Source organism: Delphinapterus leucas, chromosome 8 (assembly GCF_059928025.1).
Source record: "Delphinapterus leucas isolate spDelLeu-1000000601 "Yukka" chromosome 8, BTC_Dleu_Yukka2, whole genome shotgun sequence".
Taxonomy (NCBI): Eukaryota; Metazoa; Chordata; class Mammalia; order Artiodactyla; family Monodontidae; genus Delphinapterus; species Delphinapterus leucas.
In genome coordinates, this window is record NC_143136.1 from 29,702,146 (window position 1) to 29,726,629 (window position 24,484).

Genomic DNA, 24,484 nt, shown 5'->3' on the forward strand with positions numbered 1-24,484 from the left:
AGAATTTGTTCCATGAGAGGCGAGATGTGTGCTAAGGATTTCACGGCAAGAAGATGGAGGGTGCGTGGAGCCATCTACTAGCTCTGGATGGCTCATGCGAGAGACAAAAGCTTCTATCTTGTTTAAGCTACTGGCCTTTTGGTCTTTGTTATCTCAGCTGAAATTGTACATCTACCTAGTTCAACTTGCAACACTTTTCTCCCCATTTGCATATGTCCATAGTTCACCAGTTATACAGATATCAGTTCAAACGCTTCCTCATCCAGAGAATCTTGTTGATCTCCCTACACCCCAAAGCAGGAAGTAGTATTTTCCTCTGCTGATCTCCCTTGATAGTTTATCTATTTTTCCTTTGCCTAGTGTGACACTTTTATCATAAATGGTCACTCTTGAAATAATGTCATTTGTAGCAACACAGATGAACCTACAGATTATCATACTGAGTTAAGAAAAACAGAGAATGATAAACACCATATGGTATCACTTACATGTGAAATCTTAAAAAAATGATACAAATGAGCTTATTTACAAAACAGAAATAGACCCACAGACATAGAAAACAAACTTAATGGTTACCAAAGGGGAAAGGGTGGGAAGGGATAAATTAGGAGTTTGGGATTAACATATACACACTACTATATATAAAATAGATAAAGAGCAGGACCTACTGTACAGCACAGGGAACTCTACTCAGTATCTTGTAATAACCTATAAGGGAAAAGAATCTGAAAAAGAATAGATACATATATATGAATAACTGAATCACTTTGCTGTACAGCTGAAACATTATAAATCAACTATACTTCAATAAAAAAAGAAAAGAAGAGAAAAGAAACGCTCATTCTTTCCCTATTCTCAGCTCCCGTACTAAACTATAATGTCCAGCAACTGGGTGTCATATTTTCTGACCCAGCATCTAGCAAAGATCTTTTATTTAGTAGACGTTTGTATTATTTGTTGACTCAGTGAAGTTTTTTAAAATGTAGGATGAAAAGGGACATTCGCGTCAATTTTCACTTAGTTTTGTAACAGAAAATGGTTTCACTCAACAGAGGTAACAGAAAAATCCCATTTCTTCTCTCGCTTGACATCCTGCAGACTTGCAAGCTGATTACCACGTTCCTTCTCAGGTGGAGTAAATTTTGTAGGAATACATTTTTAACCTTTTCCTTTGGTCTTGCTATCCTCTCTCTCTCTCTCTCTCTCTCTCTCTAGTTCTAACAAATGGCCAGAATGTACATTGAGAGAGTGACGTTATTACAATACAGATCCTCTAAACTGCGACACTCCCACTCTCTTCTAGTGGCGGCAGCAGTGGTTCCAGTAGCGGTTCCCAGCAGATTCAGCCCACAAACATAGGCAGAAACCTCAGAACTCTCTCTAACCAATGGCAGATATGGCTTAGGAGCCAGGCAGCCACTAAGCTGCTTTAGCAAGCATTGAGACACGCCTATTTGCCAACACTGGACCAGTTCATCTCCCACAGATGAGCACATCTGAATAAGCTTAGCACACTAAGCACCACCAAAAGGAAGTAGCTTCAGGCAGGCTGTCTTTGATCCTCTGTGGCTTTCACATCCACATGAAACAGCAGTAAGTTGACATATAAGTGGCAACTCATGAGAATGCCTCTGCGACCCTTCACACAGCCACCTGCAGCCCTGACTGGGGTCAAGGCCACATCTGCGCACTCACTGGAACTATCAGACGATTGCAGGGGCCACACGTGAAAACATCTCATTATTTGATGCAGAACTTGGACCCACTAGGGGCCATAGGCTCAATCCTGTGCAAAGACAAGTTCTGTTTGCACTGCCTTTATCCACACCGTGTTTTTGAAATATGAATTGGCTGCATGATTTAAAAAATAGGAAACTTTAGATACATATCTGGACTTAGGGCTTCTCTAGAAAGATAAATGGGAGGGGCAACCAAGGGTCCAATTTTCCACACGGTGACCATTGGCTGGAGCTGAACAGAGACAGGGTGTGTACTCTCTGGCTCAGCTCAGGCTCCTTCACTCTCTCATCTCCTAGACTGAGTTGTCCTACTTGTCTGGGGAACTGGCTCCTGCAGACGTTAAACGGTTCACCCTTGCTTCACAGCCATTTCACCTATGTAGGAAAAGCAGTTTAAACCTACTGAGTACTGTCCATTCACTATCTCTATGGGAGTGACATTGGCTCGGTAGCGGTAGCGCTGTCTCTTGCTGTAGGGCAGAGGCCTCCCTGATGTCATTTACCATTTTCAGTTTTCTCCTTGACACTTGGGTCTGAAGAAGCAGGGAGCTTTGCTGTAAGCTCATTTACCTCCTGAGGCTGGAAGCTATTTACAGCTCCAAAGAGATCTGAAGAACTCTTGATACCCTCCTGATCATTCAGGATGAAGATTTTTCTGTTCTGTTTTGTTTTGCCTTGTTTTTGTAGGACCATTCAATTTACTGGGCCGATTTGGCTTTCAGTGATCATCACAGTCAGATAAATGTTCTCATGAGTGAACTCTATGGGGTCACAAGTGCAGCCTTTGCAGCCACACCAGGGCAAGTGTGCGTGCTCACAAAATCAGCTGGCAAAGGTGCATCAGCGGATCCCAGCAAGACAACTACTTTCAGGTAAAGAGGGATCATGGCATTTCCGTTCTCTCCGGAAGTCAGGTACGTGACCAATAACTTGTTCTAGTCAAGGAGCCAGAGAGGCTAATAGGTTTTTGAAAAGATTGAGGAAGGTTAACCTTCTCTCCAAGGCATAAAAGATAGATAAACGCTAACTTTGGTGGACTGGAAGTGAAGCTGAAATTGGAAAATGATTTTGACCCCTCATTAACTGAAGGACTTACTAAATGTTGCTTTAAAAGCATTTATGGTTCTTATCCACCCCCTCACGCCAGACTGAGATTAGCCAGGGATTTTTATGCTAAGAAAATATTAAAGGTTTACAGGTCGGGTCAAGAAGCCCTCTATGTCATTAATGACAGCCCCAAGTACTAAAGACTGATCCATGATGGGTTCATCAGTGGAAAAATATCTAAAAATATAAGGCTTTGACGGAGAACCTCATAGGCATCATCATCACTCCAGCAAAAGAAACCCAGGTATCTGAAGCAGAAAACTAGATCTGAATATTACAGGCTATTCTACTCCCACCGCATTTGTAGATGGACTTCCTTCTGTCAACCAAAATGAGCCCTGGTTAAACATAACAACGAAAAAAAAAAAAGAAAGAAAAACATAACAATACGTGATCATGGTTTGAAGGTCCAACTACACGGCCTTTCGCTCAAGTGCCACCTCCTCTGTGAAACCCTCCTTGATCTCAAGGGCAGGGATAGAGTCTCCCTCCTCTCTTCTGAGGCACTTCATTACTTAACGTCTATTGGGGCACTTACCACATCGAAGTTAAATGTTACATTTAAAAGACTGAGAGCTCAGAGTCATTGTGTCCTCGAGACCTGGCACAGCACTGTACAGTTTTCATAGATCAAGTTCAGGAGAGGTAGGAAGGAGAGAAGAAGGTGGGGGCTGGGGTGGGAGAGGGGGGTTGGCGGGCTAGCAAAAGGGAAGGAAACACAGGCCAGGTGGAAGGGAACAGACATTTGGCACTACTTACCCGAAGTGTCTGAGCTCTTCTTCTTGGGTCTTGAAGCATGCTGCTTCCTGTGCCTTGAGTGTTTCCCACTTTATTAGACTAGTGAACTTATCTTTCCAGATAGTTCAACACTCATTTTTGGAAAGCCTTCCTGCATCCCTCTTCCCTCATCAGTTCTCTTCTATTCATTTCCGACATGATTTAGTTTACTTATCACCTTGGGCTCAGAGGTTTTTGATTTTGTGATTTTCGACACATGTCTCTCCCTGCTAAATTGTGAACAACTTTAGGCCAAGAATCTTCTTTTGTTCCTTCAATTCCCAGGAAGAGTTCCTGGCATAGAGGCTTAATAAATGCTTGTCGAATGAATAAATTAATGAGTAGAAATCCCTAACTTTCGTACATTAACCTAAAGGGGGCCTACATTAAATTTGAAAAGTTACTTAGGATCCCATTGTGAGCATATGAATTTTCTACCTATTTATTCATATCAAAGTTTTGACTCTAGGGCTGCTGTTCGATTTTCTAGGAAGTGTTTGGTTTCTGGGTCACCTTTCACAGTCCGTTACCAAGGGAGCAAGGAGAATTCAATACAATGTCAAACTCAAAAAAAGAACGAGAAAGGAAAACATATAAAAATCAGATAATTCCTTTAAAAGTCAAATATGAATTGTACTCTAATGTTCTTTCTTATTTAAAGTATAATATTCGTGTTATTTCAAGTGTTTCATATTTCTTTTATTACATGAAATGACATAGAAACAAATGAACTATGGTGAGTGGACATAAAATTTACATAAGACTGTTCAGACCTGGGCAGAAGAGGCTCTTTGAGGGAACCTGTAAGTAGGGTGACTGTGGGAGGATGAGAATTGATGAAGACTAGAAAAATAAACGAGAGTGAGGCCATGAAAGGCAGCCAGCACTTTAAGTTACATTCTTAAGTTTGGACTTTATCCTATAGGAAATGAAGAGCTCCTGCAAACTCTACCAGAGGAATGATGTGGTCAGATTAGGCTCTTTCCGTGTTAGTGCAGTACCTACACGTGAGGTACACGTGAGGTACATGTGAGGTACACGTGAGATACATGTGGCTGTTGCGCACACACCAAAGCATGGCACCGGGGAGGGAGAGGAAACACTGAGAGACCTTCATGAAGAATGAATATTATTTGATGACCAATCCCATGCGAGGTGTGAGGAAATACCTTCCTTCTTTGAATGTTTCTGATCATACAATTTAGATAACCAAATACTTCTATTTTTCTTTTTAGTTTGATTCTAATGGTACCAGGTCAAAAGTGTGGATGCTATGACTAGCCATCCCCTCTTTAAACCCAGTAGAGAGACACTAAAGAAAAAACAAATGGTAATGATATAGTCCTAAGGTGTTTTTTTTTCCCCTGACTTATTAAAAGCAAAGCATTTCCAATAAATCCACTGAAACTGAACCCTAATCAGCAATATATTTATCATTAATCAGAGATTTTATTTTGCTCCACTGACTGATTAAATTTTTAGTGAGCCTTTGATTAAGAGACCAGTGCTAAAACTCTTGATCGTCTCAGGCACACAGCCACTTAATCAACAATACAAGAGGACACAGAAAAAGGGTTTAAGAAAAATGATCAAAGTAAAAAGCTACAACACTCAATGTTAACAAAAGTTTTAATATACACTTGACTACAGGTGCATACAATGACTACTGAATCTCCATCCATAGACAGCCAACAAGGTATGAATGAATTTATTAACTTCCAACAAAACTTCAGGTTGTGCACTTAAAAAACTGGAAACTATTTAAAAATAAAAATTAACAATGGAAGCAACAATGCTACAAAATATGATGGGATTACTTTAAAGAAAGGGTTCAAGTACTGTTTGGAAAGTTCTTCAGACACTAGTCTTTGAGAAGTTTGTACATTTCCCATCTTTGCATAGTAAAAAAAAGAAAAACAGAAACTAAACCCACACACATTCCACTCGGTAAAACTCCACAGCTCTACGTGATTCACGTTTTATAACATGCACTTATGTGTACTGCTCATTTATCTAATAGGAGTAGCTCTACTTTGATGGGCTCATGCAGTATCCCAGGGTGAGCAATGAAGTCTGCGCACATCTCCTCATCCATGTGTTATTAATTAATGTAGCAAAAGTAAGCAGGTGAAATGGGAACTTGTCATCACTTAACACTAACTCTTGTTGGGTAACATTAAACAGTGATATGCTTGTGTTTCGAGCTCAAACGAATAAAAAGGCATATTCACACCACAAGAATCAGCAAATGAATGGCATATGCAAGAGAAAATACAACAGAGTTTGAAACTACATAACCTAATACCATCAAAAATAACTATAATCCACTGTTCACAACTGGTATGTTTGCATTATCTTTCATAGTCATACACAGGTAGCTTAAAGCTTGTGTATTTTACATATACACACAAATAATCTAACACTGGAGCATAGGTTTCATTACCTATGAAATTGCCAGTGTAACAAAAAGTTACACTGACATTTGCCATATGTACATAATATTTGGGGACCACTGTGGTCTGATTTAAAACATAACATCGCACATTTACAATGTTGTTTGTGAAATGCTCAAAAGTGAACAATAGATTTAACTTGTTTGCACTACCACGGTTCTGTATCTATTAAGTCACCGCGGTGCCTCTGGAACAGCAGTGAAATGTGTACGGTGGACCCAGCAACAGAGAGATGTAAACAATGTGGTGACGGGAAGAGATGCCGAGTAATCTGAGTCTCCTCCAAGCTTCCTCTAAGGGCCCATGCCGCTTGGTAGAGGCATACACCCTGTGTCTTATGAAGCCAAGAGTACGGGCTGATAAACCTTGTAGGTAGCCCTGTTAGTACGATATAAACATACAGCTAGTTCTAGAGAAAGACTGCATACCTGTGTAGCACCTAGGACTCAGAAAGCAGTAACAGGATTAAGATGTTAGGTTATGGTTTATTGTAGCATATAGAAATTAAGGTATTCTGCTCTATGATTGCGATACTTCCACAATTAAAGATAACCTGGGGAAAACCCCACTGTTTAAGCAGTACATTTTTTGGACTTAATCCTTTGCAAAGTCCAAGCAAGTGTGATGAGGCTAGTGTCATGAATCTCGCTGAAGAGGAATTTAAAGCTCAATCTAGCAACTAATTTGGTTGTCATGAAGACGTGACTAGTACAATTGGATGTCCTGTTTCTAAAAACAGGACATTAAAGAAGTGTGGGCTCTTTGGGGGCCTTCAGTAAAACTCATCTCTAGAAGGCTGCTCACTGAAAGGATCATGTACAAGTTTTTACATTCAAAACAAAGCTGGGACCAAATTTCTTTATGAACGTATATACTTAACACTTGAACAAAAGCTATCTTGACCATAAATGGAAGAAGAATTCAATGACAGTGAATTAAATTTAGAGGGACCTGGGAACCCAGATTACATCTGCAAATCTGCCAGGAGGGGAAAGAAGGATGTGAATTTGTATATAGTAGAATCCCGTTGTAATCCAGCGCAACATTCCACGGACCGGCCATACACTGTGGGCCAAACAAGGTTTGTTGAAAATACAACACACAGAAGTAAAGCCTATTTTAACAATGCTCACGAGAAGGTAATTGTTGTTTCTGTCCCCATTACCAGCTTTACAGTGGGTATCTACCGTATATATTTTGAGGCAGGAAGTTGAAAGCATGAATGAAATATTGACAATAATAGATATGAATAAAATGGAAAGCTTAACTTCTTCCTCAAGCTTCCAACATTTAAAAATTATTTTTTAATTTAAGGCTTTAAGTGTATCCTCCTTTCACACTAAAGACAGGGAAAGAAAATTGTCAGAACCAAAAACTAAAACCGTGAGCTTGGCACTTTTGTGATTAATTTGAGAGGGTGTCTACTTTCTTACATTATATACATATGTTTATAATGACATCCAAAAAAATTTAGAGACTTAGTACATATATTTGCATTTACATAATTTTTATATTTTTCATATGGGTTATTTTGTTCTTTGTGTCCCCCACCCTTTGTTTATTTTTGGTTTCAAGCATTTCATCTCATTCAAGCATTTCATTTTTTAATTGCACCTGTTTTGTGCCCCAAATCCCTGAATCTGTGGCCACATCTGTCTTTTTTTAAGCAAACCTAAGAATCACTGTACAACATGTTACAAGAGAGAAGGATAGAGACAGAAAGAAATAGAGAAAAGAGCCCAAAAAGATGGGGAGCAAACAATAAACTCAAATTTACAGAGAACCTTTACAAGAGAAATATTTCAGTACAGACAAGTGAAAACGATGTGTCAAAATCTCTTATTTCCATATTTACATTTATAAAAGAACTATACAATAGCTTCATTGTTCAAATTCCAGCTCCCATTTCCAAAGGATGCTCGGTCCAGGAGAAAAGACAACGGGAAAGTGAATCAACAAGAGCAGGGGTGTGTGGAGCTCCTCGTGGCCTGGTCTAGACTAGGGGGCTGGGGGTCAGGCAGCTTCCATGGGCTCATCTGTCACCTTCACCTTAGGAATTCAGTTGCAGGTTTTGCTGTGGATTGGCTTGCTAGATGCTTGTTGTATATATGCCATGCAGATTTTACCCTTTGATCTTCATGCCACTGGAGTGTGTCATTGGTAGGAAAAGAAAAAGAAAATCATGCCAAACCATTTAGAAGATATTAAGTGCCAACAGGCTGAGGAAAGAAAAAAAACATTTGCTATTTTTTAATGGTTCTTTTATTGCACTTAATTTTTGTTGTTGTTCCTTCTTCCTTTCATTGGAAAAAAAAAATTCTGAAATCGTTCTTTTTATAACATTGTCTTTTGCTCCCTTTTATTGACAGGTGGTGGGAGGAGGTTCTTTGAAATTATTTCCAAAAAGGACAGTTTTCTTTTACCCCATCCCTGTCACCCCAACTTTAGTTCTGTAGTCATTACCACCCAGTGTTTTTGTTTACAGACTTAATAGTTCCGGCAACGATGCTGCAAGTATGTCATACCCAGAATCCAACAGTGCAAGATGCCGTTCATCCAGTGCCGCTGATTCAGATGGGGCCTTGCTGAGTAGGATCGAACCTCCTCTTCTTGACATTTCTTCCAGAGTGCGTCAAAAGAAGATGCAAGCAGAGGGGAAAAATCCACAATATCAATCAGATCGTGACGAGAGAAGGGTAATGATAATGACAACAATGCTAGTTCCAGAGCAAAGTAATCAACTGGCCCCAAGGCAGATTTTCCCAAATAACTTGAAATTGAAACACAGAACAGCTCACACTTTTGGCTGTTGGTACAACCTCCCTGCCAGTGTATATTCATTTATGAATACCAAAAGAAGCTTCAAGTTGTTCATTGTAAATCACAGAAAGCCACGGCAGCCCAATTTGTCTGTTTCAGAAGTAAATGACATGGCTAATTTTAACTAGATGTAAATTATTCCAGGGAGGCTCTCCCACTTAGGGGGCTATTAGCAAAACTAAGAAAAATTCTGCAGGTCTTATAGCTACTTCCTTCCAGAACTTGAGAGTTCTATATCAGTGGATCAGCTTTTGTCAAAGTGGAAAAAAAAAACAACAAAAAAAAACCACCTTTGCTCTACTCAGTTATCTTGCTGCCTTGGTGGTGTGAGCTCTTACCCTACTCTGGAACAAGCATTTTTCTTACCTAGAAAGCTGAAAACCTGAGTGCACAGTAAGACAGTACACTCAAGGGAGAATGGACACAGGCTTGGGTTAGTTAAGCAAATGCAGCAGCTTAGCTTAGTTTGAAGTAAGCAAGTTAAAATGCCTTGCTCACGGTGTCCGGTCTCCTAAAAAGAGGTTCCCATGTTTAAAAAGAGAAAAGAAAGAACCAGCAAGACACTACAAGGCAACAACAAAAGTTAGTTGCAACCTCCCCGTGGTCTGGCTTTATGTGGGGCATCAAGCAAGGGGGCTCATGCATTCAGTCTGCACACTGAGCGGGTGCAACGCAGCTGCCACCGCGGCATCATGCAAAACTGGAGACCAACGAGTCCCCAGGATCCCTCATCCCCCTGCCCACTCACTTGGGGACAGTTGGATACCCTTACAGCTCTAAGTACCAAAAGGATTACAGTATATTCCTCCTCGCCCAGAGGTAATTCAAAATCAGAACAATACCAAAGCTCAAAATATGTAGAAAGACATCCTGCAAAGTTCTTATTTTTTTCCGAGATGACCACTTTTATGCTTCTCTTTTGAAATAGCAAAAATAAACATCTTTAAAGAAAATCTCCCTTCTCTTTTTTAACCTTTTCATTATGGCATCTTCATTAATGGCTTAAGCATGTGGATCACTGGCTAACGTGTAGTGCAAACACTATTTCCAACAGTGCTACTTTTTTCTCTTTGCCATTCCCCACCCCTTCAACCCTCTTTTGGGTCAGTATTCTTAAAAGCAGCCATTACTGAAGCTGCCCAGGAAAGAGAGGTGAGAACAAACAGGAAGTCTCCCGTGATGTATCTGTCACTGCGCTAGTTTACTTCAGAGCACAGGACCTGTGTCTCTACCTATGTTCACTGCCCTTGAAGGTAGATGTATAAGGAACCACACGTCCTGCGAGTCAGGTGGGGAAAAACAGGGACTGCTTGACCTTGTGAAATGACCCTGACGGACTAGGAGCCCCAACCTATTTAGATATGTACTGCTGGAACTCATGAGAAATGTTAAACTAGTGTCTCCCCAATTAAAAACGGATGTGGAGGAAAGATCAAGTGTGCTCATGCTACCCATGTAAATGACTATATTGCCCTCATTCAAATTCAGGGAACATCAGATAAATAGCCACGTTTACGGTCATAATGACAATGTGGTTCTTTTTTTTTTTTTTTGGCTGCACCGTGCAGCTTGCAGCATCTTAGTTCCCTGACCAAGGATCGAACCCGGGCCCACGGCAGTGAAAGCACTGAGTCCTAACCAGGAATTCCCTGGTTCATTTTTAAATGGAGATATAAAATTCCATTTCAGCCTGGCATACAGGCAACCTCTAGTGTCCAGAAGCTTGTGCTCCTTTTAAAAGTCAGTTTTTGAAGCTTAGATTGCATTTTTTATACAAAAAATGTTCTACAGTATGACTGGACTCCCAGGGCAGACCAGGAGGCCAAGCCACCCTCCTGTCTATGGGAAAATGGACTCTAGAAACCAATGGGGAATTCCAGGACCATGTTTCCTCCACTGACGTCCCAGCAGGGAGAAAGTGGAGCCCCGTGATGAAGACAGAGAGGGATACTCCTGCAGCAGGCTGACTTTGAGGGCTCCTCAGGGGTAAACTGTAAAACCACTATGGGCTACTGTATGTTGAGAACTGCCTGTCAAGTCTTTTTGTTCTATTTTAATGAGAAAGCACTACTCTCATGCGTAGATGCTTGCTGCTTTTCTTCCACAAGTGTTTCCTCTGAATACCTCTGCTCACTAGATTCTGAAGGCAGCTCACTTTTTCATCATAACCTGCAAGGTATTTCTGGATCATTATAAAATATTAGTGTAATCCATAAACGCTGCATTGACCCAGTTTTCATCCATTTTCACTACTTTTGAAAAACCTGTACTTTTGTCTACTATATATTATACTACATATACATCTATACAAAATTTTTAAAAAGCACTTCAGGTAACAATAACCATCTTGGAATTGCAAAGTCTCAGGTCTTCTTTTAAGGGTATGTCTATCCACCACTAAGACCTTCTTTTCTTTCCATGATGAGTCATCACCTGCCCACCAAGAACCCTTTGCCCAACCCCGCCTCCTTGGTCACCTTAGACTGAGTTCCCTTCCCCAGGGGGTTGAGTCAGGGAGCTGAAGTGGGTCTTTCTGGCCAACCCAACACCACCACCACCTGTGAGGTCTGAGTGAGAAAGTGCCTAACCCAGGAGTCGCAGGTACTAGAGGAATAGGGCTCCTTATTTTGCACTGGGATATGGTCATATAATTCAGATAAGCAGCAATCTGGCTATCCTCCTCATGGAAAGACTACCTAAAATTGATCCCATTTCCTAACTCTATAAAAATGAAAAGCAAAAAAAAGAAAAAAGGACATTTGCTTTTTTGAGAAAATGTAATTAGCAATATTAAGTTCCTTTCAAATTTCATCCAATGTGACATTCAAACAATTCAGTTAACTTTCCTTGTGATAATCCAGATATGGTCCTTTAAATTTCATTTATTGCAAGCACCTAAACAGTCTTTTCTTTAGCACTTCCAATGACAAGGAACATAAGCCAAACAAAATCTCCTAGAGTTCAAGTCAGGCTCAGTAAGGACTTGTATCCCAAGTAACTTCTCATAGAGAGGAAACCACATATGTAATTCCACAGACTTATTAAATTAACACTTTTAATGTCAGGAGGAGCTCTGCCAGACTAGGACGGCCACTCCTGCCACCAAATCCCATGCAGAGAGCAAGCAGCGGAATAATGGGACATGGCAACAGTCTTCCACAGACTGAGATTATAATATGGTTGGAAGAACTCAATATTCATCCTAAAATCTTGTGATATGAATTGCCAACAAACTATGGCATCATCTATTACCTTCAAGTTCTTTTCCTACCATCACCTAGAATTCCTCTTTTCTACTATCATTGCCTATGATGTTGATATACTTTATGTGCATATAAACGACCATACTGTTCACATCAAAATTCCTGTCTTCAAATTTAAGGAATTCAGCTAAAAAGCCATATCTAGGTTAATAACAGCAATTCTGTTCATTTTTAGATGGAGAGATGCAATTTTCTTTTTATATATTTGTCACTTTTCCTAAGCTTTAGAGAATGATCCTAAATGCTACTAAAACGATCCTTCATTTTCTCGATTTTTTCCCAAAGTCCAGGGAAAGCAACAGCTCTAACGACCTAGTGGAGCAGCATTATTATTCAGCACCGGATAGGGGCCGTGAGTCTCCAGGAGTCAACCAGGACACAGGTTTGCAATCCTCCGCAGCACAATTCGTAGCTTTATTTAGTGTGTGTAGGGATGGAGAGAAAAAAAGAGCATGGGGTGAGTGTAAATCGATGCAGATGTGGTGGAAAGTTGGACAAATTGGTGTGCCAAGGGCCTATGTTCAGTTTTCACAGGATTTCTCAGAGAAAAATCCTGACACCCCCAAAGACTGTGAGTTCATAGACAGAATTATCCCTTAGCCATCTTCATACTTGGAATACGCAATTAACTGAAGTTACTAAGGTATGCCTACCACCACATTATCCAATACATCAGAATATTAAAAAAAAAATAACCTACCAAATTAAGCATTTTTTTTCTTTTTAAGAGTTTCACAACCTTGCTCATGCAAGTCTTACTTACGTTAACTAAAACTTTCAGACTCTACTATTCTGCTAAAAAGAAGTAATCTAAATTCATATTATTTTTTTGACCACAGCAATCTTGATAAAGCTTCATTATCACTTTACATACACAAATATGTACACATTCACACATGCATGTACACTCACATATGCTTATGCTTTTACCACCTATTTCAGGGGAAATATGGTTTAAAAAAAAAGAACCATAAAGAACGGCAGACAGTGTCAGGAGTCAGAGCACAGCTGTATTTCTCATGCATACTCTAACAGATTATGTTTGGTGTGATACTTCCTCCACATCTATGTTACTCAGTGTTATACCTAAAGACATGTGACATTAGGAAAAAGCAGTACTTCCCCTGAGCAGTTAATATATTTTCCTTTGATCTAAAAGTTGATGTACCCTCAGATTCTTCAGGCTACTTTGCCAATTTCCCGTCTAGTAATAAAAGCCGTCTCAGGAGGGATTTCCAATAAAGGTATTTATTTAGAGCAATCCTTTTTAAAAACTGTTTTCAACTTCTGATTCTAAAGAAAGCTCTTTTGTATCTACACTGAACTCAATGAAAAAACTCGAAGTTTCCGTTCAACTAGCAAATAATTTTACTTCCAAACCACCTTTAGGCTAATGAGCTCCAAAGCTGTCCGAACGGTGGGAAAACCGAAGCTTTATCGTTCGGCACCCAGAGCTTTCTGTTGCAAGGTGTAAGCACTTATTTAAAGTTTAATACAAACCACATGGTTACTATTAAAATCTAAAGATCTAAGCTCTGAAAATATAAAGCTCCCCATGGAGCAAACCAATAGCACAAAGAGTAGCAGCTTCTCCGAATTTAAACGGCTGAAGCGACATGTTCAAGAATTCTGCCTTCATTTTGTTCTTTGTTTCAGGGCATACAAATATTTACTTCGCACTACTGTGTGCCTGCTACAATGTCTTCCTATAAGGGTCATAGGGATGGGAAGGGGTATTGACACAGCCCAGCCGTACACGTGTCTGCACAGCTGTTTTTCTCACCTCATTGAGTATCCATTTCTCCCCTCTGTGTGTGTGTGTGTGTGTTCTGATGATTAGACATCTCTCGCAGATATAAATAAACTGTACGGGCCTAATCCACTTATATACACAGTGATAAAGGCTTTTTTGTTTTTCCCCAAAGAAACATGCAATTCAAGCTGTGAGCTAGGCCAGGCCACTGTTTTGAGGTCCTGCTACAGAACAGTGCTCTTATCTCCAAATGCTGAAGTGATACATCTGTCACTGCAGATGGCTGGATGGCAAAGATGCCCAGGAGACTCTTCTCCAGGCCTTTGAAACTGAGGTTACCTAACACTAAGGAGGCATAAGCCTGGGCATGAGCCCAATTTATTTTTCTTGAGGCATATTTATGAAAAAGTTCAAAGGAGCATTCTAGAATGATAACAGATCCTGGAACTACTGCAACGTACAATGACATTTTTACAGTAATGAGACACTGAAAAGTTTTTGCTGGAATTAGGTCAGCCCAAACAAACATATATTCTTTTGTTAGGTACCATGTGAGAGACTCACCATCTGGGCAATATTTTGGTAATACCATACAAGAAATTGAAACAGGACTTGCTTACTTTGTGTGTGTTTTTCAAAGTATTTTGATGCCAAAATTACTGTTTCGCCAAACAAGTCCAAGTTTATAAATATCTCTGTAGAAAAGACGTCCCATCTGATAACACCTTTCCAACTTGAAGCCACTCAAAACCTTGTAGGCTTATGCATTAAATCTTAATATAATAACAAAATTAGCAGAAAATGTTGAATTTATTTAAATCATCTATTGGTTTGTTTTTCTTTCATAATCAGTTTCTAATAATAACATTTTGCCTGGTTTAAATATATTGAATTCAGAATTCCAAACATAAAATAGAATAAAGTTCATAATTAAGGCAATTATTCAGATAATTCAAGGTCAGAAACTTTCAATTTCAATTGAAACTTTCAATTTAGGTCAAAAACTTCCTCTGTTAAATAACCAGATGGAGGCAAAGTGGGTTTTGAATTTGGGTCTTATTTCCTGTTTAAATTTGTTTCCCTAGATCTAATTGAAACTGAATTGATCACAGGGAGTGTTTGGCACAGGAGGTCTTATCTACAAACCACAATAATCAAGTCATCACAGCACGAAAAGGTATAAAAGGCAATTATCCAATGAATCCAAGGTATGGAAACATCCAAGCTGGATAAATTAGGTCCAAAAACTTGGACCACAATTAAGGTTTGTTTGTGATTATCTGGTGTGTCTATTTAAACAAACTTACTTCAGTGATCAATGTACAATCCAAACTGAAAGGTCATATGAAAACACAAAGGCCTACCAGTCATGTCAATATTAACAGTTCATTAGAAAATAGTAAGTGTCACAAAGCCACAGACTTCAAATTCCAATGAGAAACCAATTCAGTAGGTTAGGGAATTAATAAAACTATTTTTTAAAATCTGTTTTTATAAAATTAATGAAGCTGTTCGAATCACAAAGCTATACATGTTACATGTGAAAAATAAGAACCAAATGGTTACTTAGGTTGTGAACATTTCAAAATGTCAATGGCATATACACCAGTTTTAAACAGATACAAGGAACTTATATCCACTTATTTCCAATGACATAGTTTCCTCGATTATCTGCATGTAAATAAATGTTTCTCAGGATGCTTGCTCTTAAAAGTTATTTTATCAAAGAACTTCTCCTTTAAGCAGTGCACGTGAATGCCTTCTACATTTCATGTTTTCCCACTTGCCCGAAGATGATATTTGAGGTTCCATGTTTCTTCTTTTCTGACCCATTTCTGAACAAAAATATTTATTTTTAGCAGTTTTATTGTTAAAACTCGAAATCTGGTAGCAGGAACTCAAAACTTAGTTATGTAAGCAGAAAAGAGAAGTGCCAGAGCCACTGAGAAGAAGACATGCGGCATTGCTTACTTAAATCCCCATCCTGTGCCCCCAAGGACAATAGCTGCTACCAGGATGGCACCAGCGATGGAGCCTATTATGAGATTGGTGGCACTAGGACCTGTGACAAAGGATCATGGGAAGAAAGTCATATGAGCCGACCACTTTCATTACCACCAGGGACAGGCAGATAAGCAGTTTCAGGAAGTAAGTCCCCTGCATAAAAGATCGCTAAACACTTAAATCGCCTTTATTTATAGACAGCTACTGCTTGGATTCATCTACCTGGAAATCTAAAGTTTCTGCACCACTGACAGAATAATTCATTCCATTCACCTTTTTCAGAATTTGAAGCAAATTATGGATGCCCAATAGCTGCCGTTGCCCATCTTTCTTCTCCTCCCCTTTCCCAGTATCACGAATCAAACAAGTAAAAGAGCGAATAAAGAACACGACTGCGTTAGAATTCATTCAATCTGACTGGCAAATGAGGGCATGAAAAGAAGGAAAACTATTCCACTGAAATGCTCTTTCAAGCAGCACATAAAGTTGTCTGAATGCTAAATTTTTTATCCCCCGTTGGAGACAGTTAAAATTTAGAAGTTGGAAGGAGGGTATCAAATAAATAGAAACGTTGAAGCTCTCAAAGAGCTTCACTGTACAGACCTATACAGTGTTTACACAGCAACATGGGGTTCCAAAGACAAGATATAAAGGAAGCATAAAATTCATTTGGGTGATTCTGTAGAAATGGGAAAAAGATTCCTTAGGTTCTTTTGAAAATTGAATCTATCTTCAATTTTCCAGTTATTGCTAAGAGAAATCTGAGGCTTAGAGATAGTTTAAAAAAAAAAGAGAGAGAGAGAGAGAGAGAGAGAGAGTCGGAAAGACAGCAAGAAAGAAAATGCAAGGTGGAGCTTCTATCAGTTGTTTAAGAGTTGAAACATACAGTAAATCCTCTCCACCCACATGGAAAATACTTTAGCTCACTGTTTTTAAATGTAAGAAACGCTAACTTCGGCAAACGAATTATTCTAAGTATCCCAACCTCCAGGATGCTAATACGCAGGTCCAGTGCTCCTAACGGCAAGCCACTTCCAGTCCTAACTATACATCTCTGTTTCAGAAGTCACGAGGCCAATTTTCATAGTTCCCCTAAGATCCTGAGTTTGTGTGTACATTCATTTCTGTGTAAAAAATTCTCTTTTCTGCTCACATCAGTGCCCTCAACTGTGTACATAAATGGATGCCACTTTTAGCAGCACCAAAATTGTGTGCATTGTATGTTTTTACTCGGAGACGCCCCAGTGCTGTGGGCATGAGTGGGGAGGTGGAGGATGAGTGAGTCTGGGGGACAATGGGAGGCTGGGGGATGTGGTCTTCACAGGCTAACCACTGAGGTTCTACAGAACATAAATCTCAGTGGCCTGTAGAGACACACTGAAAATAATAAATAATAATGAGTGCAGGAAAAGCAGATTGCCTACTGTATATTGAGCACTTACTACATGCCGGGTGCAGTTCTAAGCTCTTGACAGATATTATTTCATTTGATCCTCACAAAAACCTTACGAGATAGGAACTATGATTATCCCTGCTTAATAGATGAAGAAACAGAGGCTTCTACAAGTTAATAAGTGACAGAGGCAAAATCTGAACACAAATTTGTCTGACTCTCAAGCTTATGCTACAAATTGAGGGTCAGCGAACTACAGACCACAGGCCAAATATGCCCCCGATGCTTTTTTTGGCAAAGAAATTTTATTGGAACACAGCCACGTTCATTGGTTTACATACTGTTTATGGCTGCTTTCATGCAGAGACAGCAGAGGTACGCACAGGCTATGACAGACACCCTGCGGCCTGCAAAGCCAAAACAATTTACTGTCTTTAAGATTGCTAAACATTATCCCATTTAGCTGTATTTCCTCCCCACATTTTTTTCTGCTTTTGTTCTTTTTTTTTAATTTTTATTTTATATTGGAGTATGGTTGATTAACAATGTTGTGTTAGTTTCAGGTGTACAGCAAAGTGATTCAGTTATACATATACATGCATCTATTCTTTTTCAAATTCTTTTCCTAGTTAGGTTGTTACAGAATATTAAGCAGACATCCTTAGGCTATACAGTAGGTCCTTGTTGGTTATCTATTTTAAATATAGCAGTGTGTATATGTCAATCCCAAACTCCCACATTTTAATAAGGAATCAAATTTTGAAACAAACTTTCAAAAAATTTGTATTGCCATCTACATTCTGTATGCTTTAGAAATGATTTGTACTTTACCAGCCCAGAAAGCATAGGTTGGGATTAGAATCAATACATAATCCATGAGAAATGATTCCTGATTTACAATTATAAACTAAGGAGTAGAAGTAAAGGCAAAAATCCCAAACAAAACCCAAAAAAAAGCTCTGTGGAATCCTCAGTGACTAAATGAACATTAATACTATCAGTTGAACCAAAAAGTGTTAAAACCATCTATATCATACTATGTGGATTTTATTTTTAAAAAGCTATATTTCTGTTTTTAGCAATTATGGCAAAATTTAGAATTTGAAGGAATAAAACCAGTAAACTAGTAGACAAAAAGAGTGCAGAAACCAAGTTAAATAAATAAATCTATTTTAAAGAAAAATATATATGCTTATACGGACTTACCTGTCACAACCAGAAAAAGCCACAAACTAACAACAGTGGAAGGGTAGATGGAACAAAGGTTGGTAACAAAGACTATGCCTTACAGCAAAGGCCTTGGATTTTGCCCAGCTCTAAATTTTTCCAAGGGAAATTTATTAAAATTCATCCCTTCTGTTAGTACATTTCAGTTATGGCCAATAAATAGTATAAAATGATATAAAATGAAATTTATATACTATAAAATAATATAAAAAATGGAATTGGGATGATTTTTTTAGAAAACTACCTTTCTTCAAGGAGGAATTTCACATAAATGTATATAGAATTTCTCCTGGAAAAGGAATGTTGCTTCTGTATATAATCCAGTTAACAGACCCAAAGTGAAATTTTACAGGACAAAGTTCTTGTTTTCTCTAAATATTTTACCTCTGTCATATACAAGTAAGTAAGGAGAAATAAAATATTTATTTTCTAACAAGTAAAGAGAAATAAAATATCTTTTCCAGTATTTTAGCTTCCCTTGGGTTAATTAGCTTCACAGTCCATACAGATGGGATATGAGTTAGACGATCCCAGTCTAGTCAAAGCCCTTCAGTCAAGGGGAGAGAAAGCTTAGGTAATCTTCAACACAAAGTGAGACCTCTGGACTCCTTCCTCTCTTAATGCTATTTTGGTGCTGAGGCCTCCCAGGCCCGTACTGTACTGTGTGCAGCAACTAATGGGACAAAGGAGGAACGTGTGTGATGTTAGCAACAAGCCCGTGGTTTGGGGAGGTTGAATCGAGTTTATCTGGTGTTTCCTTAAGATACTAGGAAATCATTCCTGGGCCACTGGGGAGGGTTACCACCACTACACTGAATAGAAAAGACAGCATGTGTGGGGTATTTCTGTTATTTGTAAATGCTCTCTCTGTAGTTAGACGGGGAAAATATTAGGATAATCTTTTAGTCTACAGATTGGCAATCTCATAAAAGCAATATCCCATGGAGAAATGACAGCTGTTGTGAAGATGTGGATCAAGTACAGAGCAACCTAAATTAAGGCACCAATGAGAAGAGCTGTATTTCTGTGTAGGGCAAGTGGCACACAATATATTTATTTATACACTGGTTATTTTTAAGACAAACGCACCAGATAATTTGCAACTGTTCACTTAAGGTTTGCACTAAATATCTTTCCTTTCTTAAGGCTCCTTGTTTCCAAATATTTATGTAAACTTCTGATTTGAATGATTAACCTATTCTATGAGAAGAAAATAAAGGCAGTATCCTGAATATCTTCTTTTTTTAAAAAAAATTAAGCTGAAGCCTCCTGTATCACTCTAAATAAATGGAGAAAATATTAGTGGCTACATTTGGATTATCTTTAAAAGGAGCTACAACTGTTGATAATTCCTAGCTGTATACGTGGATCTATTTGACTGGTGAAGATTAAACTTAACAAACTCTCATATAAAAGCATTTTTGTCAATAGTTTGTCCAAAAAAGTCTGTATCTTAAAATTACTTTTACAAATGGAGGAGCAATGGAAGCTTTTGGACCATTGCCTTAGTTGTGAAGACATCATAAGCACCCCAATATTATTTTATGCCCCACATTGTTCCAGACAGGAGAAGGTTCTCCACTGCACGAGAAAACCACAGGACACAAACACATCCAAATCACACCACAAGGGGCACTACCATGGGGAACACAGCAATGAGACAACACATGGGGGAGTCAGATGCCAAGGGTCAGCTCACACGCCAGGAATCAAACAGAAACACTCTGAAACGCAGAAAGATGCTTACTCTATTCCCCACCCTGTGCCTCCAAAAATCACCCCCAGGGCCAGAATGGTGCCGGCCACGGCACCTATTAGCCTGCTTGTGGCCATGCTCACTGTGTGGAGGGAAAACGGAGATTTTTTTAACAAAGGAAATTAATTACACACTGATTTCACTAACATACACATAATCCGTTCAGGAAATGCTCTGAAAGTCAGTTAAAGATTGAGATCTTTGCTTTAAGATGTGAAGTTAAGATCTACATACACATTGCAAATATTTGAGGATGATTTTGAATTTATGTTCAAATTCCACAAATGCTACTTAAAAACATAATCTTTTATAAATACTTTAAACATGGAAATAATCCAATTTGAGTTATAGGTCCTACACGGAGTGAGATAAAATTAAAATGTAATTTTAATTGCATAACAGCAAATCTGTATTTTGGTTATGAAAGTAATAAACCATTACTATGCTTTTTATAAACTTCTCAAACCATGAAATATGCCTAAGAAGCTATATCTTTTTTAAAATTCAGATCTTATTCCAATTTTGTGAAAATCCTTACAAATTTAAAACAGAATATATTTCAAATGAACCGCATTTTTACCTGGAAAGTTACTTTATCTGGAAAAGTGTATCTCAAATAACCTGCAATGTTTGGGACACACATTGTATTGGGACATTTAGTTTTTGTTTATAGTCTCCAGTGTATAAACTACGCGCTGAGAGAAAGTTGGGGTCTCCGGGCAACTGTCTTAATTGCTTCAAACCATGCAGTAGCGGATGGCTGAGTGGAGACACTCCATCCCCGCACATCACGACTTCTGTGAATAGCTTTGGCAGGTTGCAAAATGGGCCTGGAATGAGCACAGGTCCCCAGCGTTCTCTACATGGGCAAGATGAAGTTTAGCATTGAAGGAGGGAGGCAGGTTATTCAGGGTTGAACGTGTCTGTGCGGCTGTGACTATACATGCAAACCTGTGGACAAAAATGCACTTTAACTCACATTTCTATGTGAATCAAAAGTACTGGCTTCAATCACTTTACCGATGAAGACCGAAATTAGCTTCCACAAGGCTGCATTCACACAGATTGTGTGTTATGGGAAACAAAGAACTATGACTCGAAGTCACAATTTTTAAAGGCTTAATATTGGGCTTGTTAACATTTTGAGCTAAATATTCTCCCAAAGAAGAGAGGGGACCTTGGTGAGCAACTGTACAATTGCTTCATTTTATCACAGAGCAAATAATCTGAGTGAGAGATTCTAGTTTTATCATTAACTAAGCACAACCTGAGTTGTTCTTAAAATAACGAAAAAGATGGGGGACACAACAGAAAACAGAGAAAGTCTATGGAGAGCATTGAGGGGAAAAGAAAGAAGACCAACATATAAGGTGGTGGCAATGTTTTCCAAATATGACAGTACATTATAATTCAAAATAACCTAACTGATGGCTCAGATTTCCAAATTGTGGAGGTAAATATTGGGAAGAAGGGTATTCTAGATCGAGTGCCTTATTTTTTCTTTTTTTGAGTCCTTAGAAAATCATTGCTTTCAGAATACTAAATTAACCAGGATACATCGTGTTATCATTTTTTTTTCTTTTTTTGCTTAAGTTTTAGGCATTGGCCCTCAGACCCGAAGTACGTGAGAGTACTGTTACCTCGTTAATTCTTATATAAGTTCTATGTGCTAAATTACAGGAAACACACACACATCTCTGTAAAACATAATGATAAATGAATATTTGTTATCTTTATAGTAACTGTACGAATGATGACTAAAAATAGCTATTTTAAAAGGCTTTTTGTATTTGCTATGGATGTAATTTCTCACTGCAGAACCGAGAGAATTAGGCAATCAATCATGCAGGTGTTAGAAACAACCAGAGGAATAAGACTTCTACAGATGCTTCAACTATGTATTCAAGATAAACAGATATAGTCTTTAATCTCCCCTGAGCAAGAACAATTATCTCCAATTCTTAACTGATGAGTAGGCAACACCAAAGCAACATAAAAGTAAGTGGAAAAATAGCTTTTTCAAAGGTATCCTCTCCTGTCTTTGCTCTCCCTCCCTCCCACTACTTTTAATGGTGGTATACTAAAAATATATGTAAAATGCATTTCATTCTTATCATGATACTTGACAGGGTTATCTCTTTCAGTAGGTAGCGACTCAACGTGTTTTCAAACTGGAATGAATTCACTGAGTGGCTCACAGGTGGGTGGATTTGTACAGGGGAAAATATTCAGAAACCAAGGTCTCAGCTGCTCTTCACAGCTACAAAGAATTTATCTTCTCATCGAAAAAAAATTCCTTGGATCTTTAGGGGCCTATGATCTAGTTTCACTTCTGTAAGAATTTATTTATTATGTGACTGTATTTGTTCATTCACTCACTCATTTGTTATCTACCAAATGCCTTTTTTTTGGGGTTCCAGAAAATATGGTGTAAGAGTAAGGGAGCAAACAACACAGTTTGGTTAAAGATTAAGTATAGTATTTATTTCTAATCTTAAATTTTAACAAGATAATAAATCTCTGCAGAAGGAACTTTGGTGCATAGAGTACAAATGATGGCTTTGATGCCTCCTGCCTTTGAAGTATTAAAGGATGCAGGATTATAGCCCCTTTTGGTTCATTGGAATCACACAGATGATATAATGCAGCTTTTTGTTTCAGAAAGTCTCTAAAAGCAAGAAAAGAAAAAAGCCAATCGCTCAGTTTCAAAAACACAATTTCAAAGTGTCTGAAGCATGACTAGTCTGTGGAAGAATTCTACGTATAAAATAGAAATTCCTAAGAAAAGGAAAAATTTCATAGTTTGTATCTTGATATTATATACGTCTCAAAGATTCTACCTCTTATCACATATGATAGCAGGGACGAAGATTAAAAATAATAATAATAATCCAGTAAACAACAGAAAGAGGAAAACAAAAATGAAAACATACTGCTAAATGTTAATAACATAATGCTTCCTTTGACAAGCAATGGATCAGCTAATAAGCTTAATCATTACCTGTTTTATTTTTTTCACCCTTTCTACTTAGCACTGCTATGAAAACTAGCAGCATAACTTAACACCCAGCTTTAACTCAGGCTGTGTGAAATAACAGAAAGAAAACATTGGGCTGAAGATCAGGTGATCTACGTTTTATTGTTGGCTCTGCACCTAACTGGCTGTTAACCTTGCTAATTTAGTTTTCTCATTTTTAAAACAATGGGTCTGAACTGAATTGCCACTAAGGCCCTTCCATCTCTGATCCAATGACCACTGTCATGATGAAAGGGTCTGACCAAAGCTTCCCAGGGCCGTTCTTTGCCCTTATATATATCAATGAAAACATTTGATATGTTCCAGTTTCTTCTCTTTCCTCCTACAATGGTGCTGCAAACCAACCAGTGAGAAAAGTTCCATTGTATTTCATAATAAGCACTGCGCAACGATGCCTACACGTTACAAAAATTACTGGTACTTGACGTGGTTCTCCTTACAGCAGGTGGAAATTCCAGGTCTTCTAAACAGAGTTCAAACATATTTTACCCTCGTAGAACAAACCAAAATAATTTCTTTCAGGGAGTTCAGTGGAAACAGGTTGGGAGAAGAGGGACCCAGAAAAGTCTTCAAATGTAAAATGAATGACAATGTAGAAAACATGAATGAAGTAATATGTGATAGAAAATATTTTTTAAAAAGTCCTCGCCCACATGGTTTTTGCATTGAGATCCTATTTCTTGTCTTATAGTAATTTTGATTTGAGAGTTGGAGCAAATAGTCTAGCATGCTTTAAACAGTGGGTTAACAGTGGACAACTTTAGCGAGTACAGAGTGACTTCAATGGCAATACTTTCATGTGTGTTTTTCATCCCTACCTAGAAGGAGAAGTTGAATTTTTATTCTTCCAGGAATGTATAGTTAAAATGAAAGGAATACCCAAAACAGATTGGTTCATTTCTGACTTCCTCAAATCAATGGAAACAGAGTCACAGAATTCACCTTTATTTTTTACTAATTTGGTCTTGATCCAACACCAGACCAATTCAATCATGAGAAAGAATGTAGAGCACAAAGTTATAGAGAAAAACTTTGGCACCTCATACAGCTGCTGAACCTACAGTCAAGGAAGTACTGATTGTTTCAATACCTTGAGTTCATTACTTGTTACTCTTCAGCAAGGCAATACAACAAATGGATTCTGAAAAACGGAAA

General features: G+C 38.5%; 1 protein-coding gene across 1 annotated transcript in view; it reads right to left on the bottom strand.

Moving 5' to 3' along the window:
• Nucleotides 1-7,210: 7,210 nt before the first annotated feature.
• Nucleotides 7,211-24,484, bottom strand: part of ADAM23 (ADAM metallopeptidase domain 23) — a 162,859-nt gene continuing 145,585 nt past the window's right edge. Inside the window, 1 exon segment of the mRNA XM_089916472.1 lies at nt 7,211-8,695. Coding sequence (XP_089772598.1) covers nt 8,496-8,695 — 200 coding nt within the window. The 3' untranslated portion in view covers nt 7,211-8,495.